The sequence below is a fragment of the Ailuropoda melanoleuca genome, chromosome 1, assembly GCF_002007445.2.
Source record: "Ailuropoda melanoleuca isolate Jingjing chromosome 1, ASM200744v2, whole genome shotgun sequence".
NCBI lineage: Eukaryota > Metazoa > Chordata > Mammalia > Carnivora > Ursidae > Ailuropoda > Ailuropoda melanoleuca.
The window spans coordinates 141,215,104-141,242,353 of NC_048218.1; the positions used below are offsets into that span (position 1 = coordinate 141,215,104).

Here is a 27,250-nt window from a genome sequence, read left to right on the forward strand (position 1 = left end):
CCAACAATTGTTGTTTCTTGCCTTGTCAATTTTTGCCATTCTAACTGGCGTAAGGTGGTATCTCACTGTAGTTTTGATTTGAATTTCCCTGATGGCTAATGATTTTGAACATTTTTTCATGTATCTTTTAGCCATTTGTATGTCTTCATTGGAAAAGTGTCTGTTCATATCTTCTGCCCATTTTATGATTTGTTTATTTGTTTCTCGTGTATTGAGTTTGAGAAGTTCTTTGTAGATCTTGGATACCAGTCCTTTATCTGTGGTGTCCTTTGCAAATATATTCTCCCATTCCGTGGGCTGTCTCTTAGTTTTTTTGACTGTTTCCTTGGCTGTGCAGAAGCTCTTTATCCTGATAAAGTCCCATAAGTTCATTTTATCTTTTATTTCTCTTGCCTTTGGAGATGTGTCGTGAAAAAGGTTGCTCTGGCCGATGTCATAGAAGTTGTTGCCTATGTTCTCCTCTAGAATTTTGATGGATTCCTGTCTCACATTGAGGTCTTTCATCCATTTGGAGTTTATTTTTGTGTATGGTGTGAGAGAGTGGTCAAGTTTCATTCTTTTGCATGTAGCTGTCCAATTTTCCCAGCACCATTTATTGAAGAGACTGTCTTTTTTCCACCGGATGTTTTTTCCTGCTTTATCAAAGATTAGTTGCCCAAAGAGCCGAGGGTCCATTTCTGGGTTCTCTATTCTGTTCCATTGGTCTATGTGTCTGTTTTTGTGCCAGTACCATGCTGTCTTTGTGATCACAGCTTTGTAGTATACCTTGAAATGAGGCAACGTGATGCCCCCAGCTTTGTTTTTCCTTTTCAACAGTTCCTTGGAGATTCGGGGCCTTTTCTGGTTCCATACAAATTTAAGGACTATTTGTTCCAGTTCTTTGAAAAATGTCCTCGGTATTTTGATCGGGATAGCATTGAAAGTGTAGATTGCTCTGGGTAGTATGGACATTTTAACTATGTTAATTCTTCCAATCCATGAGCANAGGCAACGTGATGCCCCCAGCTTTGTTTTTTCCTTTTCAACATTTCCTTGGCAATTTGGGGCCTTTTCTGGTTCCACACAAATTTAAGGGCTGTTTGTTCCAGCTCTTTGAAAAATGTCATTGGTATTTTGATCGGGATGGCATTGAAAGTGTAGATTGCTCTGGGTAGCATAGACATTTTAACTATGTTTATTCTTCCGATCCATTGGCATGGAATGTTGTTCCATCTTTTTGTGTTTTCTTCACTGTCTTTCAAGAGTAATCTGTACTTTCTAGAATATAGATCTTTTACCTCTCTGGTTAAGTTAATTCCGGGATATCGTATGATTTTTGGTGCTATTGTAAATGGAATCAATTCCCTAATTTCTCTTTCTTCAGTCTCATTGTTCGTGTATAGAAATGCAACTGATTTCTGAGCATTGATTTTGTATCCCGCCACATTACTGAATTGCTCTATAACTTCTAATAGTTTGGGAGTGGATTCTTTTGGGTTTTCCATATAGAGTATCATGTCATCTGTGAAGAGAGACAGTTTGACTTCTTCTTTGCTGATTTGAATACCTTTTATCCCTTTTTGTTATCTGATTGCAGTTGCAAGGACTTCTAGTACTATGTTGAATAATAGTGGCGAGAGTGGGCATCCTTGTCGTGTTCCTGATCTCAAGGGAAAGGCTTTCAGCCTTTCCTCATTGAGAATGATATTCGCCATAGGCTTTTCATAGATGGTTTTTATGAGATTGAGGAATGTACCCCCTATCCCTACACTCTGAAGTATTTTAATCAGGAAAGGATGCTGTATTTTGTCAGATGCTTTTTCTGCATCAATTGAGAGGATCATATGTTTGTTGACTCTTTTCTTGTTGATGTGATCTATCACACTGATCAATTTGCGAATGTTGAACCACCCTTGCATCCCAGGGATGAATCCCACTTGGTCGTGATGGATAATCCTTTTAATGTACTGTTGGATCCTATTAGCTAGGATCTTCTTCAGAATTTTGGCGTCCATATTCATCAGGGATATCGGTCTGTAATTCTCCTTTTTGATGGGGTCTTTGCCTGGTTTGGGGATCAAGGTAATACTGGCCTCACAGAGTGAGTTCGGTAGTTTTTCTTCTGTTTCTGTTTTTTGAAACAGCTTCAGGAGAATAGGTATTATTTCTTCATTGAATGTTTGGTAGAATTCCCCAGGGAATCCATCAGGTCCTGGACTCTTGTTTTTGGGGAGGTTTTTGATCACTGCTTCAATCTCTTCATAATTAATCGGTCTGTTGAAATAATCAATTTCTTCCTGTTTCAGCCTTGGTAGTTTATCGGTTTCCAGGAAGGAATCCATTTCTTTCAGGTTGTTTAATTTATTGGCATAAAGCTGTCGATAAAAGTTTCTAATGATCCTTCCTATTTCTTTGGTGTTGGTTGTTCTCTCTCCCCTTTCATTCATAATTTTATTAATTTGGGTCCTTTCTCTAGTCTTTTGAATAAGTCTGGCCAGTGGCTTATCGATCTTATTTATTCTTTCAAAGAACCGGCTTCTAGTTTTGTTGTTCTTCTCTACTGGGCTCCTGGTTTCTAATTCATTGATCTCTGCTCTAATCTTGATCAACTGCCTTCTCGTGCGTGGGTTAGGCCTGTTCTTCTGTTCCAGCTCCAGCTTCTTGAGGTGAGAATCTAAAAACTGCATTTTAGATTTTTCTATTCTTTTGAGTGAGGCTTGGATGACTATGTATTTTCCCCTTAGGACTGCCTTTGCAGTGTCCCATAGGTTTTGGACCATTGTGTTTTCATTCTCATTGGTCTCCAAAAATTGCTTAATCTCATTCTTAATTCCCTGGTTTACCCAATCATTCTTGAGCAGGATGGTTCTTAGTTTCCAAGTGTCTGAGTTTCTTCCAAATTTTTCCTTGTGATTGAGTTCCAGTTTCAAAGCATTGTGGTCTGAGAATATGCAGGGAATAATCTCAGTCTTTTGTATTGGTTGAGACCTGTTTTGTGACACAGTATATGGTCTATTCTGGAGAAAGTTCCATGTGCATTCAAAAAGAATGAGTATTCTGTTGTTCTGGGGTGTAGTTTTTTGTATATATCTATGAGGTCCATCTGGTCCAGTATGTCATTCAAAGCTCTTGTTTCTTTGTTGATTTTCTGCTTAGGTGGTCTGTCTATTGCTGAGAGTGGAGTGTTGAGGTCCCTTACTATTAACGTATTATTATCTATATGTCTCTTTATTCTGGTTAAGAGTTAGCTTGTGTATCTAGCTGCTCCCCTGTTGGGGGCATAGATATTTATAATTGTCATAGCCACTTGTTGGATACATCCTTTAAGAATAATATAGTGTCCTTCTGTATCTCTAACTGCAGTCTTTAGTTTAAAATCTAATCTGTCTTATATGAGAATTCCTACCCCCCTTCCATTGGCATGAAAAACGGTTCTCCATCCCTTCACTTTTAGTCTGGGTGTATCTTTAGGTTCAAAATGAGTCTCTTGTAGACAGCATATGAATGGGTCATGTCTTTTTATCCAGTCTGCAACCCTGTGGCGTCTTATGGGAGCATTTAGGCCATTCACATTGAGAGTGATTATTGAGAGATATGATTTTAATGATGTCATGTTGCCTGTGAAGTCTTTGTTTCTATAGAAAAAAAAAAAAGCCAAGCCATCAGAAGTAAAAATATTTGATGAAATAGTAGAAAGTTTGTTTCTAGAAGTTGCTCTGAGATTACTCACTTTATAACGCACACTCTTGGGAATTAAAACATGATTTGCTGCAGCGAGGGTAGGTCAGGGTGCTTCAGTCTCCTGCCTGCACGTCTGAAAGTGGCTGCTGAGCATTTTGGGGTGGCCTTCTGGGTGACAGCATCAGGACAGTGCAGTTCTGTTCGGCATTAACATGTCATGTCAGAGCCTCTTGCTGATAACCCTTGAGCTGTGCCAAATCGCAGTCACTATGCATTTTGGGGCTGTCAAGTGTGTTACAGCTGTGAATTGCAGTGGTGCAAACATTATGCCCGTTTAGGTAATTCTGCTTTTTTGGAGTTGAAATATCTGAACATGCCCATATTTTGGAACAAGTTTAGCCGTCTCTATCTGGGGTAAACTCTCCTCTCCTGTGCAAGAATTCTGCTTTACTTCTGTTCTAAAAACTATAAATGGTTTAAATCCAGCTTTTCTGTCTCAATCAGACTATCAACTGAAATGTTCACCACTGGGTTGACCTTACTAATATGAGAAAGTGAAGGTTGCGTGAAAATTCTCATGCACACTTGTCAATATGGTTTTCTTCTACTGATGCTCTGTTAGTATTGGTCCCGTGATTTATTGTAGGTGGCTTATGACCATATATGTTTTGTGCACTGCTAAGCATCCACAGCGCCTAAAACAGGGCCTGGCAGATAGTAGGCACACAGTAAATATTTGTAGAATAAACAAAAGAATGAATGAATGCTAGTGCCTCCTATCCTAACAGATTTAAGGATATTATATGTTACCTAAATAAGTGATAAGAGTGATTGTTTGAAATCTCACCAGCGTGATTCATTAACTGTGCTCGTTTTTCACCTTCTAAAAGACCAGAGCCTTTTTGCTTCCCTGAAACAAACCTGAGAAAGGCCTCAGGTTCACCACCTCTCCCAGGTGATAGGAAGACCGTGGCTCTTTGCTGTATTATTACTGGCTTCTTATAAGCTCCGTAAGAAAGAGTAAATGTATTTGTTAAAATATAAAATAATCTAAAAATTTTAAGTTGTTAAGACTTGAATATATTGTTGAGAGGAGTTAATTATCAGGCACATCTAACATTTCCTGTGGCATTTTGGACATGCCCATTTTTATATTGACTTATGAAATACTTGTTCCGTGGTACTATTTACATTGGGTGATATTAAATCTGTTTACAAAAGGTATACTGAAGTCTTAGACTTTGTAAGATCTCATCTCTATTGCCACCCTTCCCCAAAAAAGAAAGAAAAGCGTTAGCTTACAAATCCTGATTTTACCTCTCAAGTCTTTTATTTTTTTTTTTAAGCATACTTGAGGTTTTTCATTGGTTGGTTGATATAACTATTTCCTCATATGTTTTCCTGTTATTTAAGTTACAAACACAGCGGTGTCCTGTGAGATACACGACCAAAAAATTGGTGAGAAGGAAATGAAGGGAATACAAATCGAAATTATTTCCCTGATGCATACAGTTCCTACGTATAAGCAAATGAGTACGTTCCAATTCGGGTTTGCTCTTCCTCTGGGTTAAAGTCTGCTTTCCTAGTGCCTCAAGCCATTGCAGTTGTTCCTCTTTTAAGCTAGGGCTCTCGAATGCATACCATTGTTCTCCAGTTGTTTTTCTGTGGAATTTCAACGACCCCACTGCACACAAGCATGGCAGTTTGAGGGAAAACCTTTCCAGTTCCCTGGACTCCCACCCCGCTCCCGTCGCATAGCAAGTGATTTCCTGTGTGCGAGCTCTCCTCCCCGGCCTCCCGCTGAGTGTGATCTTCCTCCACAAGGTCCCTGCTATATGAGAAGGTGAAAATCAGCCCGCAGGTTTAAATTAATTGCACTCCTCAGTTATGCTCGGAGTTTAGCCAGTGCTTTACATCACAACATTCTAAACTTCTAGTTTAAACATAATTGGAAACCTGACATTAAAGTAGTCACTGACAGAGTAAACGTAACTAAAGCAGTATGGTGTAAAACACTCCTGTGCAAATAACTTGAAAAATCTGATAAAATTATTCCTAGGCCATTGAATATTTTACTAAAGATACCTGTTACTGGTGCTGAGCCCAGGATCCCAGCACCTTTTTGTTTTTCAAACTTACACGCCTAATTATATTGTGTTTGTTCTAATGGAATATCACTTTTATTCGTAATGGAAATAGTTTTTAAAATATTTTTTTTTCATGTAGTTATACATGTAATGCATGTTCAAGGCAAAAAAAAAAAAGGTAGAGACGCCTCCATTTGAAATTGTGTACTTCGGCAGTTAAGATCTGAAAGATGTTGGATACAAGAGAGCAGCGCCTGGGTTTTACTGGGGCTGGTTTCAGATATTCGAGTTTATCCTGTCTTCGTTTGGAAAAGAAACAGAGGCACTTAGTGGCTCTGCCTCTGGGCTCCCGAGGGACGGTGTCCTTATCTACACGGCAGCACTGTTCACCCTGTGTTTGTAATTCTGTGTTTACATTTCTATGCCACTGAACCATAACCAGGACTTTTACCCATTTCTGCCTGTCCAGTGCAGCTCCTGGCACCCCGGCAGGAGCCCAGGTAGCATTTGCTAAAAGAATTCAGAGTTTATGTGAATCGTGATGGAAGATAAGCATAGGAAGACCTCATTCCTCATTCTTCCTTATTTTTTCTACTTTGATATGGTGCGCTTCAATCTGGGCTCTTTTATGCACAGCTAAATCTGACATATTGTATTTCTGAAAAAAAATTTCTATTAGCATGTCCTGTCAAACTCTAAATAGAGGCAATTCTTAGAACTAATATTTATGTGCAGTCATTAATTGCCAAGAATAATAATTTACTTGTAAATGCAAGATTGTATTAATTTTATCTGTAATGGAATTCTTGTTCCTCCTGAAATCATAGCAAATTATTAAAATTGCTTTGTGGGGAGTACAAAGTTAAGGAGATCAAATTTGTTTTACACGAACATTTGATATAATTAATTTTTAAAATATATCTTGCTGTTTTAATACCAGACTTTAGATAATAATAATTTTTTAAAGACCTTTATAAAAAAAAAACTGTTCTTCCCATTTCTCCTTGCTTTGTCAGTTAATCCTCAAACCTAGAATATGCCTTTAAATTTCTGTTCTGCGCCAACTGGCTGAATTACATTATGACTTTATAATGCAGTCTAGTAGAGAATAAACTCAGACATGAGACGTTCTTTGGAGACTTTTAATTCATGATTGTTGGTGAGCACTTTGACCTGTAGCTTTAGAACAATGGCTGTTTGGAATCAGGCCTGATCTTCAGCAAAAGCATGTCATTAGAGCATAATGACTAGTTTCTGCACTGATTGGTCAGAGCCCATGCCTGGCAGGTTCTTAAATATTTTAACAATTATTCCAGCTTGAATGATGACTCTGAAACTCCATGAAAACCTTCAGTACTTTCTGACTCATCCTGGAAAGATTCATGTATTCTTGGGGTAACCGTTGAGTTGAATATGAAATTCTCAATCTTTGGAACTTAGAAATTGGAGATCAGTAAATCCTCTGTTCATCAACTTAATGCCTACCTTTCTGTCATACCCTTGCTCTGCCTTTCAGCAAGCTGCAGACTGACTGACCCCTTATTGCAGTCACCCTGTTTCGATAGCCCAATCTACATCATCCCCTTCCCATACAGTTGTAAAAAACTTTTCTTGGTCTCCCTGCTTCCATCCTTGCTTCCGATAGTGTATTCTCGAAACAGAAGGCAGAGCGGTCCTTAAGAAAATGTCTGGATGGTGTGTTGCAGGCCACAGGGGCTCCATGTGAGCCGGTCTTCTTCCCTGTGTCCCTTCTCTATCTTAGCCCCCACTTCTCTCTCCTGGCCTGTCTGTCTGCTCCAGACATCCTGTCCTTCAGGCTCACTCCAGCCTTGCACATCCCCACTGGAATGTGAGCTCCCTGCCTGCATGAAGGGTTTCTGTGTGATTCCCTTCTATATAGTCTGAGCCCCTGAGAAGGACACCTGGCATACAATAGTTGCTCAATAAATAGTAGTTGAACCAGCGAATCATTGCACAGTGTTTCCAGTCATTCCATTTGGATAGACTCTGTGTTTAGAAATAGGAAGTTGAGCAGGTTCTTAAATTTCTTTTCATTCTTCTTATCTAATGGTATTCTTCAACGGGAAATTTACCATAACAAAAGCAATATCAATCATTTAGATTCTCTACTTTAAAAGCTTGTCATTAAAAGCAGACAACACTGAAAAAAAGACATCCACCAATATTAAGCAAAATTAAGCCTTTAAGTATTAAATTTTTAAAAAGAATCAAGATCAATATGAAAAAGATGCCATTTAATTTTATTGGAGGACATACACACAAATCCTTTCTGAATGGAAAGACACACCATACTGTTATGTACAAAGATTTTGTATCATTCTTTTCAGATAAGAAGCTGTTTTAATGAAACTCCAACCAGATTTCCAATGGAAACTTTATTTTGTCAATTGACTGTTTCATTTGACACTCATTTTTCTAGATGGTTTTAATCTGATGATTAGTGATGTTGAGCATCTTTTCATGTACTTGTTGGCCAGTTGAATATCTTCCTTGGGAAAAGGTCTGTTTGGGTCCTCTGACCACTTCTTAATTAGTTGATTTGATTTTTTGCTATTGAGTTATATGAATTCTTTATATATTTTGGGTATTAACCTCTTATTAGATACGTGGTTTGCAAATATTTTTCTCCCATTCTGTAGGTTGCCTTGTCACTTCATTGATGGTTTCTTTTGCTGTGCAGTAGCTTTTAGTTTGTTGTGGTCTCACTTGTTTTTGCTTTTATTCCTTGTGCGTTGGGTGTTGTACCCATAAAGTCAATGCCAAGACCAGTGTCAAGGAGCTTTTTCCCTCTGTTTTCATTGATGCTTTCAGGTCTTATATTTAAGTCTTTAATCCTTTTGAGTTCATTTTTGTGCCTGGTTTAAAATAGGGGTCCAGTTTCATTCTTTTGTTTGTGACTATTCAGTTTTCCCAGTACCATTTATTGAAGAGATTATCTTTCCTTCATTGAGTATTTTGGCTCCCTTGTCAAACATCAGTTGACCATACATTCATGAGTTTAATTCTGGGCTGTCAGTTTTCTTCCATCAGTCTATGTGTCTGTTTTTATGCTAGTACCATACTGTTTTGATTGCTATAGCTTTGTAAGATAGTTTGAAATCAGGAAGTGTAATGTGTCTAGCTTTGTTCTTCTTTCTCAAGATTACTTTGGCTATTCGGGGTCCTTTGTGGTTCCATACACATTTCAAGATTTTTTTTTATGCATTTTAGGACTGTTTTGTCCTTATTTCTGTAAATACAAAAAATGCCATTGAAATCTCAGTAGGGATTATATTAGATCTATAGATGATATTGGGTACTATGAACATTTTACCATATTAATTCCTCCAGTCCATGAACACAGGATTCCTTTCCATTTATTTGTGTCTTGAATTTCTTTCATCAGTGTCTTAATAATTTTCAGTGTACAGATTTTTTATCTCCTTGGTTAAATTTATTCCTAAGCATTTCATTATTTTTGAGGCTTTATAAATAGAATTTTTCCTTTATTTCTTTTTCAGATAATTCAGTATTAACATACAGAAACACAGCTGACTTGTATATTGATTATGTGTTCTGCAACCGTACTGAATTTATTAGCGCTAACAGTATTTTGGTGGAGTCTTTAAGACATTCTGTATATAAAATCATGTCATCTGCAAACAGAGACAGTTTTACCTCTTCCTTTCCAATTCAGATGCCTTTTATTTCTTTTTCTTTTTTTCTTCTCCTCCTCTTCCTCCTCCTCCTCATGATTTCTCAGGCTTAGACTTTTAGTAGCATGTTGAATAGGAATGCTGAGGGTGGGCACCCTTGTCTTGTTTCCTGATGTTGGAGGAAAAGCCTTTTGCCTTTCATAATTGAGCATGATATTAGCTGTGGGCTTATCTTTTTGATCCTTTTCTGTGTTGAGTACATTCCTTCTGTACCAAGTTTGTTAAGGGTTTTTATCATGAATGGATGTTGAGTTTTGTCAGATGCCTTTTCTGCATCTATTGAGATAATCACGTGATTTTTGTTTTTTATTCTATTAATGTGGTGTATCACATTTATTGATTTGCATAAACCATCCTTGGATTCCAGGGATGCGTAATATAAAGAGACAGTATTTTTCATTGCTGGAAAATGAAAAGTAATCTGTCAGCATCTATTAAAATGTAAAATGTGCATACCATTTACCAAGCAGCTCTATATGGAGAAATCTATCTAATAGAAATGAAAGCATTAGTATACAGAGATAGATCTGCAAGGATATTTATTGAAGCATTATTTTTAAGGGAAAAGGGCCTGGAAAGTACCTCAGCTGTCACCAGTAGGAGAATAGTCAAATAACTATGATACTTCTATTTTATGGAATGTTATGCAGCTTTAAAACAATTGTTACATCTGTTTTCTTGCTTTGAAGGACTATGTATATATATACTACATATTTACTATACATTAAAAAATTTTAGAGACTGTTTATTATACAATCCATTTTTAAAAATTAAAATAGTATCCATATGTGTATATGTGGATGGGTTTATATTTATAAACATAAAGAAATATGTGGAAAGAGACATACCCAAGCCATTAACAACTGCTGTATCTTCAGGAGTCAAAAACATGGAGCAGGAGAGGAGATTATTAATACCTGTTCTGTGCTTCTTTATTGTTTAACTTGGTAAGACAAACATCTTAATTTTTAAAATATAATAAAGATTCAATGAAAAATGTAAATATACATTATAACACATTGGTAGTTTGGCTTTGAGCCAAACCAAATAAGTGTAAGAAAGAAAATGTGAATACCAAATACTGTAAGAAAGGAGAACCAGCATTATTATATTGGATCAGAGATCTCTTCATAGTGAAAGCAGCAGCTCTCCCTTCACTGATGTGTCAATGTTCTTCAACATACTTACAGCTTGGAGGTTTGGAATTCGTGTTTCTTTTTTCGACCCAATAAAAACTTGAGTTATTCTAAGAAATAATTACTGGGAAACCGGATTATGAAATAAATCACCGTAGCAAAAGAAAACAACGCTTCATTATTTAAAATGTGAAGATCTTCCTGTTTTATTCTCTGTAACTGCCCAATTCTAAAGGTAAAGGTGTACCACAGCTGGCATAACCATGGCTAAGTCGAGCACCATCTTTTTAAAAGTTGAGGGATTTTTTTGAAATATACTTGTAATGTATACATTTGAAACAAAGGTTGTTTATCATTTTTCTTTTTTATTTCAGAACGCTTTACCCTGTACAGCTCTAAAAACCTTAGGCAAGCATGGAATAAGTAAGTCTTTATACACTTTGTGCTTGTTCTCTCTCTCCTTCTCCCTTTTCTCGCTCAATCTCTCTCGCAATTATTAAAACTCTCCAAATAAGTTTGTCTTGACATTTTTCATTTGCTCATCCAAGTATCCATCCATCCATTCATTTAACCATTAAATAGTTGTTAAGCCCTAACTGTGTGCCAGCCACCATATTCAGCCTAAGCCGATGCTGTTATATACGAGTTTGGGTTCCTAGAGCAACATGGCATTGCTTCAGAATTCTAAATCCTTAAATTCATTGTGCCTAATCTTCCTGTAACTAAATTCCAAGAAGTATTTTCGCAACAGCAAAATAGCATCTAAGTACACCATAATGACTGATTCTAATCTAAATAATGCCAGTGACAAACTCAGAGCTAGATAAAATTGCTCTTTCAAATTTTTTCAGTTTATCTATTGTTCCCCTGAGCCTTGTTGGAAAGCTAAGTACATGTATCATTGAAATAGATGTGATCTGTTTATTTAATTTCTGTTCTCTCATCTGATCTCATTGAAATAGTTTTATTTATTGGTTTCACAATTTGATGAAATCTGAAGATCTGGGTTTCTCAAGTTATTCAGTGGCCTTTTATTGCAAGCCAACCTGTTAATAAATCATTGAAAGTTGGAAAGCAGAGTGATTGAGTCACTCTCATTAGTTGTGGAGATCATATTTCAAGTATGATGCTGGGAAGAAGGTAACTGGAACTGCTTTGATTTAAAAAAAAACTTAATTTGTTATAACAAAATTTTGTCTATGGGGAATTTAGTGTTATTGCCTCAGTTTTTACTGTTATGACATGTTTAATTTTAGACACCATCAATTTTTAAAATAAAAAATAAGAAAAAAATCTTTTTATAATAAAAATGTTGTCAGTAGACCCAGTGGACAGATTATTGTGAAGAACTCCTGGGGTGAGTACATTAAACTCTGTGGTGGTTTATTTGGAAGATATGGCACTTTATTTTGATTAAATTCATCCTTAGAAGAGCACTGAGAAAATTATTTTTGTCTAACACGAGGCTTTGCATTTTGCCGTTTGAAGAATCAATTCTCAATATCTAGAGTCTCCTCTGGGAGGCCTGGCCTCTGCTGGGAACATTCTGTGTGTGTTCCTTTCGCTCTTCTACCCTTCACCCTCCCCCTCTTGACTGATCAGCGGTCTAACATTTTAATGAAGTGCTTTCATACACCAGGTACTATATACAGTAGACAGTTCCTACCTTAATTAAATGATCAAACACATTCTCTCATAATTGCTTGAAAAGTTTTGTCCAATGAGGTAGCCATCTTATGAAATGATTCTTTATAAAGCAATTGAATTTCTAACTCCATCTTTGAAGTCACAGGACTGTCTCCCAAATCTATACAAAGCATTTGTAGAGAACAGCCATTTCCTTCCTTCAGAGGGGCAGAGCTAGAATGACCTCCAAATTGCCCAGGAAAATAGATGGCAAACCTTATCCACTTAGAATAGTCTACAAAAAATGGAACGATGCTGAATGGTATTTTTTCCACTGTCCTCTTACATGGACGTGACCCCACTTCGTATATCGCTGGCCTGCTGCAGCCGTCCCTTTTTGTAGCTTGTATTCAGCACCACCTGCCGCCACAAGCTCTCAAGCACACATGCCCAGATGAATGGCCTTTCTCATCCAGTCATTCCACAGTGACAAGCAGGACGCCTCACAGAGAGGGCGCTTCTTCTATTCATTTACATTACTCTACCCTGGGGAAACGAGGTTAATTTCCTGTCTTTCTAAAAGAAAAGCAAAGTTGAAATAGAATCCAAGCTTTGCATTGCTTCACTTCATTCTGACCACCTAAGACCTGATGCTTACGTTGCTCTGAGAGATATTGATCGCATTACAAGAGTAGTTAATTCCACTGATGAAAATCAGGATGTGCAATCCTCTGGTATTGATGTTTTAGAAATTTTAAAAACGATGTGCATTGTGTGCAATTTCCAAATGTTTCTTTAAAGATGTTAGGTGTCAGTAAATATGCTTTTACTTTTGAAGGCAAATAAGAATTCTTCAGAATATGATTTTTTTTTTTTTGCAAAATAAGAACAGTTTTCTCTAAGATGTTTAACTTCAGGGATATTTATTATTTGCATTTTCTATGAACATAGGATTTATAGTTTTTCTACCAAAACCAAGGTCTAAAACACTGAAGGAAATCTCACATTTTCATGTAAAGTTCTTTTAATGAACTGGTAGAATTGTAGTTAATGTCTATCTTTTAATCTGTAACATCACATGTGGTTTTTGAAAAAAAAATTAGAAGTAATTCAAAAACATATAATAAACTGGGTTCTACCCTTAGATTACTTTTAAAGCATTTTAGTAAAAATGTTAAAAGCTGAGCTTGAGGTAGGATTTTTAAATTATAAACATAACTTGTTCAGAACCGTGCTATTTTTAAGTTCCCGTAAGTCTTATTTTTTGTTGCCTTAAGGATTTATCTCAGAAAACACTAAGTAATAAAATATCACTAAAAATATTAGAAAAGTACTACTTTCTGGCATCCCAGTGTTATGTACCGAATCCTTAGAGCCAAGCCATAGCTTCTAGCCCATTAGAACCCAATGAAATTTAGAGAAAACTGAGAATTCAGAGACATTAATTATATTATTGATCCTTCCTCCAAGTGGACTTGCAACTTTGCAGCCATTGACATTTCAACATCTCTCACTTTGGAGTGAGGTCTAGGTTCAGAAGAACTGCATTTAAAGACTATTAAGCAAGTACTGGCTTTCTCCATCACTGCTAACTAATTTGCTTGTCTACAAGCACAATTACAAAACTAGAGCAGTTGGTAAATTCTCTTGTACAGCAGTTGGTAAATTCTCTTGATTTCGATGGGTTACTAGAAGATGGGTAGGTTAATAAAAAGTAAGTCACTGTTCCCAGTTAAGTAGCAATATCTTTTAAAAATATGTATTAACTCAGCTATTAAGACTAGTTGGTGTGTTAACATACCTAAGAGAGTCAGAATTTCTTGAGAAGTGAATCCTCTAGTCTCTTTGAACAGCTGTAACAAATGAAACCCAGTTTATTGGGGGCCAAGTCTGCCCTAGGTAACACCAATACAATTCCCTCCTGACTTCATTTATACCAGTAACCATGGGCATAATTTTATCCTTTGAAGGATTTTTTAGTATTCTGGGGAAACAAAGCGGTGATGGGAGAAAAATAACAAAAGATCCAGCAGATATCTAAACTCAAAAGGATGATAGAAAGAAGAACTCTTAATTATAGGATTGAGAATAATAAATATATATTAATAAAGAAAAGAAAGTCCTTTTATTCCCTCGTGCTGGACATGAATGATTTGTGTGGGCTCTTCCTGCTTAAAGGGGGTTTTGGATTAGAGGGAGACATATCTTAATTGTATAAATACATGTACTGTTTTCTGACCGCCTTCAAAACCATTCCGTTTTATTTCATTGGAGTTATAAAGACTCTCCTTATTTTTCTTCCAAATCTCTCTATTTATAGTTGTCTGACATTGGCATGTATATGCAATCAACCAAGAATTTCAGCCACTTAAAAGATCTTTTATTATTTTGGCTGGAGAAGCAGCCTTAGAATATGCTCTCCAGCAATGTTTAAGGGTACGATTCCAGGAACACATGTGCTTGTTTTGGAACTTTTTAACAGCTGAACAATTTGGGGGGGTTGAAAGGAGCAAAAAGAGAACCAAGGATAAACCACAAAGTCACACAGAAGTTGTGTGTGGAAAACACAACTTGTGGCCGATAAAGCAGCACATGTCCACAGACTTGAATAGGTGGAGACCAACCTTGTCCTGCTTTCTCCATTCCTGTGCTCTGGTTCAGTTTATAATCCTGCGGGTTAGGTAAGTCCAACTGAATTTCTCCAATAATGGAAAATGTCACTTCTTTGAAATGTATCATAAATACAGAGACATTGTCATGAAGCTACCTTAATGGAAATGCAAGAACAGAGAAGAAGGCATTTACCTGCATATATTTGAATGTTCTGGCCATCACAAATCCTAATTCAGAAGATTTAGAAGTGTTTTCTAATTTTGCATTCTTGCACTTTCCTTGAATACGTTCTCAAATTCAATAATTAACTTTCAAAACATATTTTAAAGATGACCTGCTGGATAGTTGTGGTACATGTGCATAAAGCATAATGTATTTTAAATAATTTTTAAAGGAATAATACACACTTCCCTCTATATTTATGCTGCTGGTTCCTTATTTTTCTTGTTGTCATTATCTGGTTGTGTTCCGTTAAGATTTAAATTAGTGCCTCCTCAAGAAACTGAGAGGTCCCGTTTTTCTACTCTGTCTTATTGTTCTAAGGTGGTCTAAGATTTTCTAAAATAATAATAATGTGTTGCACAGTAAGTTAGGGCTTTGACTTTCTGAGCTAGTTTAGCAGTGCGAGAGGAACGTAAGAACGGCTGTTGGCACTAGGAGGCGCAGTTGAGCCAGAGTCTTTACTCCGCTACTTCCACATTTCTTTTTTCATTGTTGATCATTTTTGCTATAATTCTATTTACTTCAAAGTAACAGTTTTAATTTATTTAGTGCCTGGAGATTTCTTCTCGCAGTATTTTCAAAGAAATTATTCTGTACATCATCAATGCACTGTTTTAGGCTGGGGTTTATTGGGGTGACAAGCTCTAAAGCAGACAATTTAGAATGCCATTCTCTTCACTCCAGGATGAGCTGGAGCTGCAGTCATCTGCCGCCCAGCTGGTGGATGTGAGCCCAGCATCAGGAGGCTACCTGGGGTGCAATTCCGTACAACACTCTTGGAAATAGAGTTTTCAACACTGGGATAGTCAGATCCAGGCAGGTCTCTGTCCTGATCTTGGACACCCACCCACACATGGTGTTGTTTGGAGGCCCCAAAGTTGCATGCTGGGGACATTGATTTTCACAGGAATGAAAGCATCATGTAGGTGTGATGTTTACTCGATCTGTTAAACCCCTTGCTACCTCCCAGAGAGCAGTTCTTCCAGAAAATTGCAGACTGGATTTTTCAAAGGGGAAAGAGGAGGTCCAGGCTCTGGTGAGAGCCTCAAGGAAGACAGCAACAAGGGCTGTCCAAAGATATGGGTCAGGGCAGGTGCCAGGAGGACACAGAGAAAGCTAGTTAAGGGAAAGTTGGCAAATTTGCCAGAGGCCTGGACCTCTGGCAGTGGTGTAGATAATGATAACAGAAGAAACATACCTCCTCAGAGGCCTCATGTACCCTCCTTGCCCCGTAGTCAGAGCTGTGATGGGATAGCCATGGTAATTAACACTTGGGCAGCCTTTGGCAATGCAGAATTCACTTTCCTATATGTTATTGCATCCTCATGTGTTTTTTTTTTTTTTAACGATCTTGGGAAGTAGTCAGGATGTACTATCATCTCTATTTTATAGCTTAAAAAAAAAACATGCTCAATGAGGTCAAATGATCAATGCTATTGAAAATTACAACTCAGAACGTATGCCAGCAAAGTGAATCTTAGGAAAGAAATATCAATTTTATTTTATTTTATTTTATTTTATTTTAGATTTTATTTATTTATGTGACAGACAGCCAGCGAGAGAGGGAACACAGCAGGGGAGTGGGAGAGGAAGGCAGACACCTAACGACTGCGCTACCCAGGCACCCCGAAATATCAATTTTAAAACCCCAATATTCAAGTGGATCAGTATCTGGTTTTGTTTCATTCTCACTATAACCCTGGTTGGGGAGATCTCTTCTGGGAATGATGTCATTTATTTCCAGTCTATGTTTTTAGCAGCAGGAGAGCTGGGATGGAATAGAAACCTGACTTCTGTCCTGGGGAAAGTGTTTGCAGCAGGCTGACCACACACATCAACTCCGGCCTCCCCTGTGCCGCTGCTGGATAATGCACTATTGGTTTAAAGGCCGGTTTGTGACAGTCTAAATGCTAGAGATGACAGGCCTACCGTCCGCCCACTCAAGCCCTGCTAGTGAGATCTGTACCCTGTCCCACACAGCTCCCACTGCCCCCCAGGAAATTATCCTCTGTCATTTTGTGCCATTGCCAGATTTCTTGTCCACATTTTGTGGTAGCAAAGAATTCGCTATTAATAATAACCCCTGGTGATGGCCAAGGGCAAACCCCGTGCTGTTCATTATCCACTGAGCACAAGTTTTTTTTGTTTTGTTTTGGTTTTGGTTTTTGTTTCCCTTCTGATAGACAGAAAATATCCGTCTTCTCTCTTACTAATTGGCAGTACGTGCCAGGCTTGGGAGCTGGCAACAGCCATAGTTTTTCATCCTTTCAGATTATGTGTTGGATTCCTCATCCCAAAGTACACACTTATGGTGCAGCTAATACCTTCCTTCTGCCATCCAGCTCATTAAGGAATAAAATCCAGCCATGCTTCTGAAGTGGCACAGAGCTTCCAGCAGCTGCTGGGCTGCCTGATTCTCTGTACGACAGAGAGAATGAGGCTTTCTCACACTGTTTCCGAAAAAAGATTCTAGAAGTGTATGTGAACTGAAGAAGTTCTACTCCCTCTCCAAAATATAAAACGGGCTGTTTGTGTTCTGTGGCTGCCATGACAAATCCCCATCATCAATGCACTTTTGTTGTGGTACAATACACAACAAGTGTATTGGTGTGAAACACCACAGCAGTATCGTCTCAGAGTTCTGTCAGTCTGGAGCCCTGGTGGGCCCAGCTGGTTTCTTTACTCTGGGTCTCACAAGGCGGAGATCAAGTATCCGTAGGGCTGGGCCCTATCTGGAGGCTCTGAGGAAAATCTGTTTCCAGGCTCATTCAGGATATGGGCAGAATCCAGTCCCCTGTGGTTGTGGGCTGAGCCTCCTTTACTTTACCTGTAGTCAGCGGGGAGTCTCACCCAGCAAAGGCCACCTGTTTCCTCATCACGCTGCCCCCTCCTTCAAACCAGCATCAGCGCAAAGGGTCTTTCTCACTGCCTCATAGCTCTCTCACTTCCCCTCCTGCCCCATCTCTTCTGCCTCCAGTAGGAGAAAGTTCTCTGCTTCCGAAGGCTTACCTGCATAATCCAGGTTAATCTATTTTAAGGTCTGCAGCCTTAATTTTGTCTGTAGAGGCCCTTTTGCCACGGAAAGTAACACATTCACAGGCTTCAGGGATTAGGGAGTGGACATCTTGGGTGTGCCTGCTTTAGTGGGTACTGGGGTTTCTTAGCGAAGAGTCATGGGGTCAGGCAGAGCAGAGGGGGCCATCCCAGCCCTTGCCTGGTCAGACACAGTCTGCTCTGTCTGATCTCTGATCCATGTGGTGACAAGCACAGGCCTCTGACTCTGGTGGTTCCGTGTTGCCTGGTTCCCACTGTTATCCCCAAAATTATGTATAAGGAAGAAATAATTTTCCACCCACCCCTCCACCCCCCCTGCATAGAGGAAAAAAAGGAATTGTTCTCCAGAAAGTTCATAGCCTCTGAGAAAAAACTTTGGCCTAAGATTTCTTTCCCCCTCCAGATCACTGCTGTCCAATAGAACCTCCTTCACTGAGGAAAATCTTTTCTATCTGCACTGCCGAATGCAGCAGCTGTAGCCCCCAACGGCTGTTGAGCACCTGATACGCGGCCAGTGTGACTTAGGAACTGAATTTTAAAGTTTATTTAAACTTAATTCATTAAAGAGTTAATTTAAATGTGAATAGCCATACATAGCTACCATATTGGGCAGCACAGCTGTAGAGGAACATGGAAACTCTTCACTTACTTTAAGTTCCAGCCAGCATGGTAGAAGTGTGATGTCTGATGCTGTGGAAACTCCGTGCATTCGAGTTTTTGGCATTGTACGCTCAAGTGCCCAGAGAGCTTCCTTTATATTTTTGCTCCTCACCCCCTCTTTTATTTGTAAACACTGAGGAGATAATAGCTCTGGAGGACCCAATAAGTGTAATAAATCTGCAAGAGGGACTAGTGGAAGTATCAAAGAACATCAAGCAGACGTCCCTTCCCCGCTCCCTCCCCTCGAGAAGCCATGCTGTTCCCTCCTGAGGGGCACTGCCTGTTGCAAGCGCCTCTGTTCCTTTCTCCTTCTCGTGTTCTCACTCTCTCTTTTCTGTTGGGAACTGCTAGGGGTTAGACACACAGCTCTCTCCCCTTTTTGAACTCCCTCAAGAATTCACCTCTCTGCTGTTGTTCCCAGCCCCCTTGATCTACCCTAACTCTACTCAGAAATATCATAAAGGCTCAGCTTCCTCTTCGCCTCATATGAGATGCTATTGAGAGGGCTCCATTTTTCTAAATAAGCCTCCTGTGGACCCCTGTGGGCACATATGTTAATTATTCAGCTTCAGAACATTGAAAATTACCACATTTTAGAAAGTGCAACATAAACAGAAATGCAGTTTTTACTGCTTTTTATTTATTGGAAAAAACTGGATACGAAAAAAAGCTTATTTTTATCATTTTCTTTTAAGAAAATGTTTATGAATTTAGTGACCAGTCAGCCTCAAAATGAAGATGAACATAAGAAGTCATTGGAGAAAGAGATGGTTTTAACAACGCCATCTTCTGTACCCGCTGTCACCCACTCCACACTTTTCTTTGGTTGATGATCATGAAAATTAGGATTGGACGAGGGTCCCCCTTGTCATATGGGGAGACTTTCTATAAAACTGAGCACCACTTACACCATTTGTGAAGATGCTGTTAATAGACTATTTATGTTGATATGTGCATCCAGTATCTGCTGTGTAGACAGTGGTCCTACTGACCTTGTAAGAACACACAGCCAAAAAATACTGTTGATGTGAACCAAGAAAGAATAGAAATGAATAAGGAAGGCTGCAAAAACTCATTTGGCACAAATGGCAAGAAAATGCCTGAAGTTGGCATAATTTGGTATCATAGGGGCCAAGTTCCAATCCTAGATCAGCTACTCAATGGCATAATGTTCCGGAAGCTCAATGGTCAACCTGAGCCCCAGTTTCTCAGTCTTTAAAACCCTTGGCAGGACCGTTGTGAGGATCAATAAAGTATGGGTGTCAATGATGGGGTACCCTTGGCCAGCGTTTGCTTTACCTCCCTCATGTTTTTCAGCCCATCCTGTCCTTCCCTCCTTGGCAGAGTGTTTCATTCAGTTCCCAATAAGCAACGGTCCTTGAACATGAATCCCACTGCTGTACAGGTCCCCAAACATCTTCTGGACTATTTCTTCTACCTTTCTAGGAGCACACAGTGAACTGCTTGGTCACCAAATCATTTTTGAAAAATACATCTTATGTAGAAATAAGATTGCCTCATTCCCAGCAGTTCCTTCCTAAGACTGATATGTTAACAAATAGCACTGTACATAATGTAAAACTGTGATTTATCCTAAGTCTTGAAACACATCTACTAGACAGTTTTCCTAATTAGATTGAAAGAAACCCATAGACACTGTTATCAAGTTCAAAGCATCTGTTAGACCTTTTCTGTCATGCTCTTTATACATAAACTGGGGTGTAAGACTAAACCAGCTATGCTAGGCCCGGGTGTCCCCTGATCCAGGGGTTTCAGTGGTGAGACCAAAAGTAGTTATTCTTGAAGTTCGGGGGCTTTTAAATGGGGCAGGTGAATGACTTATCCCTAGAAACACAATGAATGAAGGCTGGGAGCATGGCCTTAGTTTGCTACCTCTGTCATCACTGGAGACAAAGGTAACTTGGCCATTTTCTTTTAGACATTGAGCCAAGTCTATACCCTAAAGCACAGATCCCATGTTACCTTGTTATATTCATCATGGGAGTGCCTTTAACAATAGATTTCACTATGTCTTTAACAACAACAACAAAGGTACCTTAAAATGCCATAAACAGACACACATGCAACCCCCAAATCAATTATCTTTTGTCTTACCAAAAAGAGCATGTTTAGGTCATTTGGACATTTTGGGGATCTCAAAAGAATCTAGTGGTGATTTACAATTGAAGTCTCATACGATATATGTGTGTGGATGTCCTTACTCAGACTATCAACAAAATATAAGTGAATAGAAATATCAACACAAAGGAATCAATATTCTGTCCCTTGTTGCATTGTTGCATAGCGTATCTTGTGTATCTGTATGTGAATTCTCTGCTAGGCCTCAGCTGTATTTAATCACTCAAGACTTGATATACAAACATAATGCCAAATAGAGAGCTTCCCTTAAATTATTTAAATTGCCCCATAAGTGATTTCCCACTCTTCCTGCAATGGAAAACATTTGATCATAAATTCAATTAAATCAGTCATCATCTTTGTGATGTTTGTCCAGCTAAATCCTTTAGTGACTAAACCAATAAACATACTAGCCGTGTGTGTGTGTGTGTGTGTGTGTGAGAGAGAGAGAGAGAGAGAGAGTGTGTGCATGTGTTTATGGCATGACTATTGGCAAAAAAGTTGATTTGAGGTCAAGATGAAGGGTAGTTCTCATTTCTTAGGCCACATTTTGACCGCTTCCCTGTAGCCAAGGTTTAACAGATCAAACTCTTAGCAGGGATAAAATTGTGTGTATTCGTTTAAATTCATTGGCTTTTATTTCCCAACTCAGAGCCTAGTATTAATATATTGAGTTTTAGATCAAAACTGATATACTTTGGAGATATTAGTGAAAGCTGTCAAACCACATCAACCTAGTTTTCTTCCTCTTTCCTCCACACCCTCCCCTCCCTAATTGAAATAAAGGAAAAATGATTGTCAACATACTTTTAAGCTTTTCCAGGAAAATGCCATGATAGGACTACAGTACTATTTATGATGTCTCGTATTTATGTGAAGTGACAAGTTAGGGTTTATTAGAGGCTTGGAAGTGTTGATTGTTTCTCGGCTTGATCCTGAAACCTTTCAGACAACAGATATAACTAACTGCTTCCCCTCTTTTTCATCATACTTTTGCCACTGATCCCATTAATTTGGATATAATTTAACCCTATTCATGCAGATCTTTATATATGTGTATATCCATGTGGCCTGTAGAGGGCAGCATGTTCTGGGGAAAAAAAAAAAGTGAGATAAGCAACTGATTTTTTTTCCCCGTAACAAAACAAGTAAAATATCTCCAGTAGAGAAATCAGAGCTTCCCCATGCTTTGATTGTCTGCCGCTTGGGGTATCTGCTTAGATGGCAAATGTTTTTATTGGCTCCGCTATCTTTCAGGCTACTTAATTAAGGATTACACCACATTCCAAGCCTTTGCCTCTGAGTAGAATGAAACACATCATTTTATTTATAAACATGAACACAAATGTGATTTTTCCATTTGTCTCCCATTTCTTGTCATCCTTGACTGAAGTTAAGGATTTGAATTGAATTATACCAACAGTTGTGATTTTATCTGGTGGTCAGATTAGGCTCTACTCTTCCAGAATTCTGCTAATCCCATCTTTACTTTTAGTTTGTGACCCCTGAAAGAATTCTGATGTTCCTTATTTTCCCCCAAGGAAGTAAAAAGGTCTTCACAGGGACATCCTCCATCCATCGTGACCTTAGGCTCTTTCTCCTAACAGCCAGCACATTTTTAGGATAATCACTGAGCCAGCCCTCTTCTCCCTAGCTATTTTCACTGCTAGTCTCAACCTAATCTCTCCTTCTCATCTAAGGAAACAAATTGGGTGCCTGGGTGGCTCAGTTGGTTAAGCGACTGCCTTCAGCTCAGGTCAGGATCCTGGAGTCCCAGGGTGGAGTCCCTCATGGGGGCTCCCTGCTCAGCAGGGAGGATGCTTCTCCCTCTGACCCTCCCCCCCTCATGCTCTCTCTCTCAGATAAATAAATAAAATCTTTTTTAAAAAATAAAGAACCAAATACTCCCATTGTCTAAACTCACAATTCCTTTTTTTTTTAATTTTAGAAATTTCTAGAAGCTGCAGCAGGTCTTGAAAGGGCATAAAGCAGCACTGTCCAGTATGGTAGCTACTGGCCACATGTGGCTGTTCATTAACTTAAAATGTGGTTAGTGCAATTGAGGTACTGCATTTTTTTAAATCTCATTTAATTTTAATTAATTTAAATATAAGTAGTCACATGTGGTTTGTGGCTACCAAATTGGATAGTGCGGAATAGAGCATGAATTCTGATCAGTTCATAACAAATGTTCTACCAGAATATATTGTGAGGTGGATTAGATTTTGTAGCTAAAAATCTACTGCCCGGACTTTTATTCTCTTGCTTATTCTTTCTCATATAGCTTGTAGGTTTAAATCCAAATCCTCTGACTCTGCCCCAGGATTTTCTCTCTTGCTCAGAACATCTGAGAGATTTCCAATTTTCCGATCCTTCGATTTTGTTGAATATTGAACGTATCTCTCTTGGGTATCCAGAATGGAGTTTCAGAGCCTGGCATTTCAGCAGCACTGATTCTGTGGGCATCTGCATGTCACGGTCTCAGCTTAGTCACCTCTTTATATCTAGTTTTTCCTAAATATAGAAATAAAATTTAAGAATGTGCTAAAATGTGTCAAGCTGCAAACAAGCTTCTTCCTTAATTTGGAGTGCACCCCCCACACTCTCTATGTATGAAACAGTTCTTTACATTGCCTAAAAATAAAGCTTATGCTTGTTCCATCCATTCTAAAGTGACCTCAATATCTTTTTGAAAATTTTCTTGGAAGTTCCCAAGTAATACTTTTTAAACGCTTCTGTATTTTTACAATGAGGTGCAAACGCATATCTTCGGTTTTTTGCATTATGCTGATATTACTGGTTTTAAGACATAAGCAGGCTTGGTTTTTTTTAATAGTTTGTATCATACCACTAGCTTCTGCCTGGAAACACCCTTACCTACGTATACCTGTCAATTATAAGTAGTTGGACCCCAGAGGATAATAAATGTGCAGCCTTTTAACTTTATTCATTTATCTTTCTTTTATTTCAGCTGTAAAGATAAAATTAGTGCTCAAGCAGATAAACAGGTCTAGCAATTATGCCAATTTGAGGTTTCTTTAAGCCATGGATATGGAATGATAGCCCTTCCATTATAAATCGTTCTCCACAAAGAGCCAAATGTGGAGTTAAGGGCAGGAATAAAGGGATGTGCGACTCTAAGGTTGTGCTCATTTCGGTAAAGACAGCCTCAGCCTATTCTGTGCTCACCGTCAAACCACCCTTTACAGCACCCATGCCCCCAGCTCCATAATCTCCTCTACACAATGAGAGACAAAAGCAGTGCTGGTTGGTAGCCACATTTTTCTTTAAGAAACCAGTCTCTGGGAAAAGCCTCAGCATCCCCACACCTCAAGGCACAACGAAACAAAATAGGGAGGCATCATGACATTCTTGTCAATGCTAATGGGCTTTAGGACTGGGCTCCCATGCACAAAGCCGCTTCCCTGCCATTCTAAGAGTGGTAGGCTTTCTGTTAATGGACGTGTGTGTTATCTGCAGAGAAATCATTAGACAGAAGTCTGTAACATAGCAACTGTTTCTGTGCTGGGAACAGCCATTTGTAACTTCCCGAAGCACTTTAGGCTATTTGATAATAGTGATGCAATCACATGCAGATTCATATAGGTACAGAGAGAAAACGTGAAAAAGCAAAGGCAAGGACTTAGAACTCAGAGAAGCATGTAAGGTGCCAGTTCTTAACTCTTCCTGAGTTGGAATGAACTGTACAGATTTGTTGCTAAAGCTCACAACTTAAATTACACATTCTCATATAGGAAGAAATAATGTCTTTTGATAGAAATATATGAAATTTTTTCCCATAATTTAAAGATCTCTCCTCTGATGGGTTCTTGTATTTATAGCATACATCACATCACAGAGTAGAATAATTATTTTCCAGGGCTTGAACCACAAAACGAAATCAAACACAACAACTACAACAAAATGTTTTCTCCATGCTAACTTTAGCACCAGCCCAGGCCATGTAAGAAGTTACAGCCATCCCCCTCCAAAGGCATGTTGTAGAAAGTCAGGGTTCTAGTAGATGACTGCTGGATATTCTGCAGTTCTGAGGGCCCTGGTTCAGATGTCTGTGAGTCCCTCTACTTGGGAACCACTTGAACAGAAGGGTTGGGAAGAGAAAAAGTGGAGTGAGGATGGCCAAGGTAGAAGACATGCTTTTTACCGTTGTCTTGGTAAATGTGGATTTGATGGCAGCACCCATGTGCCTGCTAGGCAGGAAAAAAGCAAGACATCCAAAACAGGCCGGGGAAACAGGAACCAGTCATAGTAGGCCGCAAAATGAGGAAGGTATTTGACAGTTTTAAAAAGGACAAAGAATAAAGGGGAGATTGACAAAGAGGGGAGTATACCTTGGTATGTAACACAACAAAACACATTTGCAAATCTTCTTAAAATTGAGAAACAGTTCCTGAAGCAGATCTATCAAGAAAATGTATCTGTCTTTAGATATGGAAAATGATATTGAAAATATTTTTACTTAAGATGTCCTATCATTGTTCTATTTGATGAGCATTTTAAAAAATGAGATTTTGGGAACGCCTGGGTGGCTCAATTGGCTAAGCATCTGACTCTGGATTTCAGCTCAGATCATGATCTCAGGGTTGTGAGACCAAGCCCTGCATCAGGCTCCTTGCTCAGCACGGACTCGGCTTGAGAGTCTCTCCCTCTGCCCCTCCTGCAACTCATGTGCTTGTGCTCTCCCTCTCTCTAAAATAAATAAATACATCTTTTTAAAAAAATAAAAATAAATTAAAAGTGAGATTTTTCCCACCTGTAATTTCACTCATGACCTTAAAGCTTTTATTTTTCCCTGTGGTTGTAAATCTCCCAATGAGGTGTTTTCTACCAAAGGACTTTTAGGGATAGAGTCTGATTTGGAAATGAATATTATAGTCTTAAAAGGCTCCTTTTCCTGCATTTAGTAGGGTCGGTTTAACTTTTTACATGTATGGAAGTAGTGGAGAAGTAGTGGGAATGTTTAGTATTAAATACCACCAGCCGCACGTGTTCAGGGCATGTGTGGATGTCCTGCGGCACGCCGAACACTTTGTCCTGTTTATCTCATTTAAACCTGAGGATAACTCTCAAGAAAGTTTTCCATGTTTTTCTGATAGGAACGTTTAAGCTGATTTTAGAAAGCTTATTTCCCTGTTTTCAATTATATTGTGGCCTCAAGAGCAGATCTGGAAATCCATCCCTCCTTTGCTGTGTTTCACACAGCAGGGCTGAGACCAGGGTGAGGCAAGGAAGGCACTCAGCTCGGGCTCAGAATTTCTGGTGGCACCAAAATAGATCTTAGTCATCAAGATAAATAACGTTTTAATGCGATATTCTAAAGAATCAAAAGATGGCTTCAGTGGGTCCTATGCTTCCATCAAACAACCCTTCATTAGCCCCCGTTCCCCCAGGTGCATAACCTCTTCCTTCTGAAACACCGATGCTGGTGAGGTTATAGAGAATGGGCCCATTTATGTACTGCCGATGGCACTATAAATTGGTAAACAACGTGGAAAACTTAATGGAAATGTGTTAAAAGCTATAAAGATATTCATTCGTGGCACCTTCAAGAAATTTGATTTCGTGTCATGTACATGTTCGACAGGTGCTGGGGATTGCATGGACGAGGTTGCTGTTCTTCTAGAGCTTACTTCCTAGGCTATCAAGGGCAATACACAGCAATAAAATAATCTCAGGCAGTGATAAGTACATGAAGATAGTAAAACAGGGCAATGTGATAAAAAAAAGGCTGAGTGTGGGCAACCTGGAAGCCATCTGAAGGCTGGGGCTTTGCCTGTTTGTTTCCTTCTATGACCTCTGCACTTACAACTGAGTTTGTCGCATAGTAGGCACTCAAGAAATATGTGATGAAGAATAAAGGGGGAGGAACCCAGTGGCAAGAGTATAGCGAGTGCGAGGAGAGGAGGCTGGAGACTGAAGGCAAAGGCCTGCTGAGGCACAGCCTCACGGGCTGCAGTTGGGATTTTACGTCCAACAGGAAGCCTGGGGAATTATGTTTTTGACCTAATAATTTGACTCTTTGGTGTTTATGCCAGAGAAATAAATCAATGGAGTAAAAATTTAGCTGCCCAAAGATTCTCATTACTATGTAGTGTATTATATTTTTTTGAAAGGCTTGTTACCAACCTAACCAAGATTCAGGAGATGGGGAAAGGTATGATAAATCATGATTCAGGGACCTCGGGGAATATTATACAACAATGTTAGGATGGTATTATGAGGACTCTGAAAACATAAGGAATGCTTCCTGTGTTTTTCTGGAAAAAAAAAAGCAGAGTAAAAAATTATATGCACATTAACATATTAACTATAAAAT

The 27,250-nt window shown here is 38.8% G+C and overlaps 1 protein-coding gene across 3 annotated transcripts in view; it reads left to right on the forward strand.

Moving 5' to 3' along the window:
• CDK14 (cyclin dependent kinase 14) overlaps positions 1–27,250 on the forward strand; it is a 546,012-nt gene that overhangs the window by 400,798 nt on the left and 117,964 nt on the right. For all 3 annotated transcript variants that reach the window (XM_034667605.1, XM_034667608.1, XM_034667609.1), the window contains one exon: positions 10,974–11,022. In XM_034667605.1, coding sequence (XP_034523496.1) covers positions 10,974–11,022 — 49 coding nt within the window. The remainder of the gene's footprint in view (positions 1–10,973; positions 11,023–27,250) is intronic.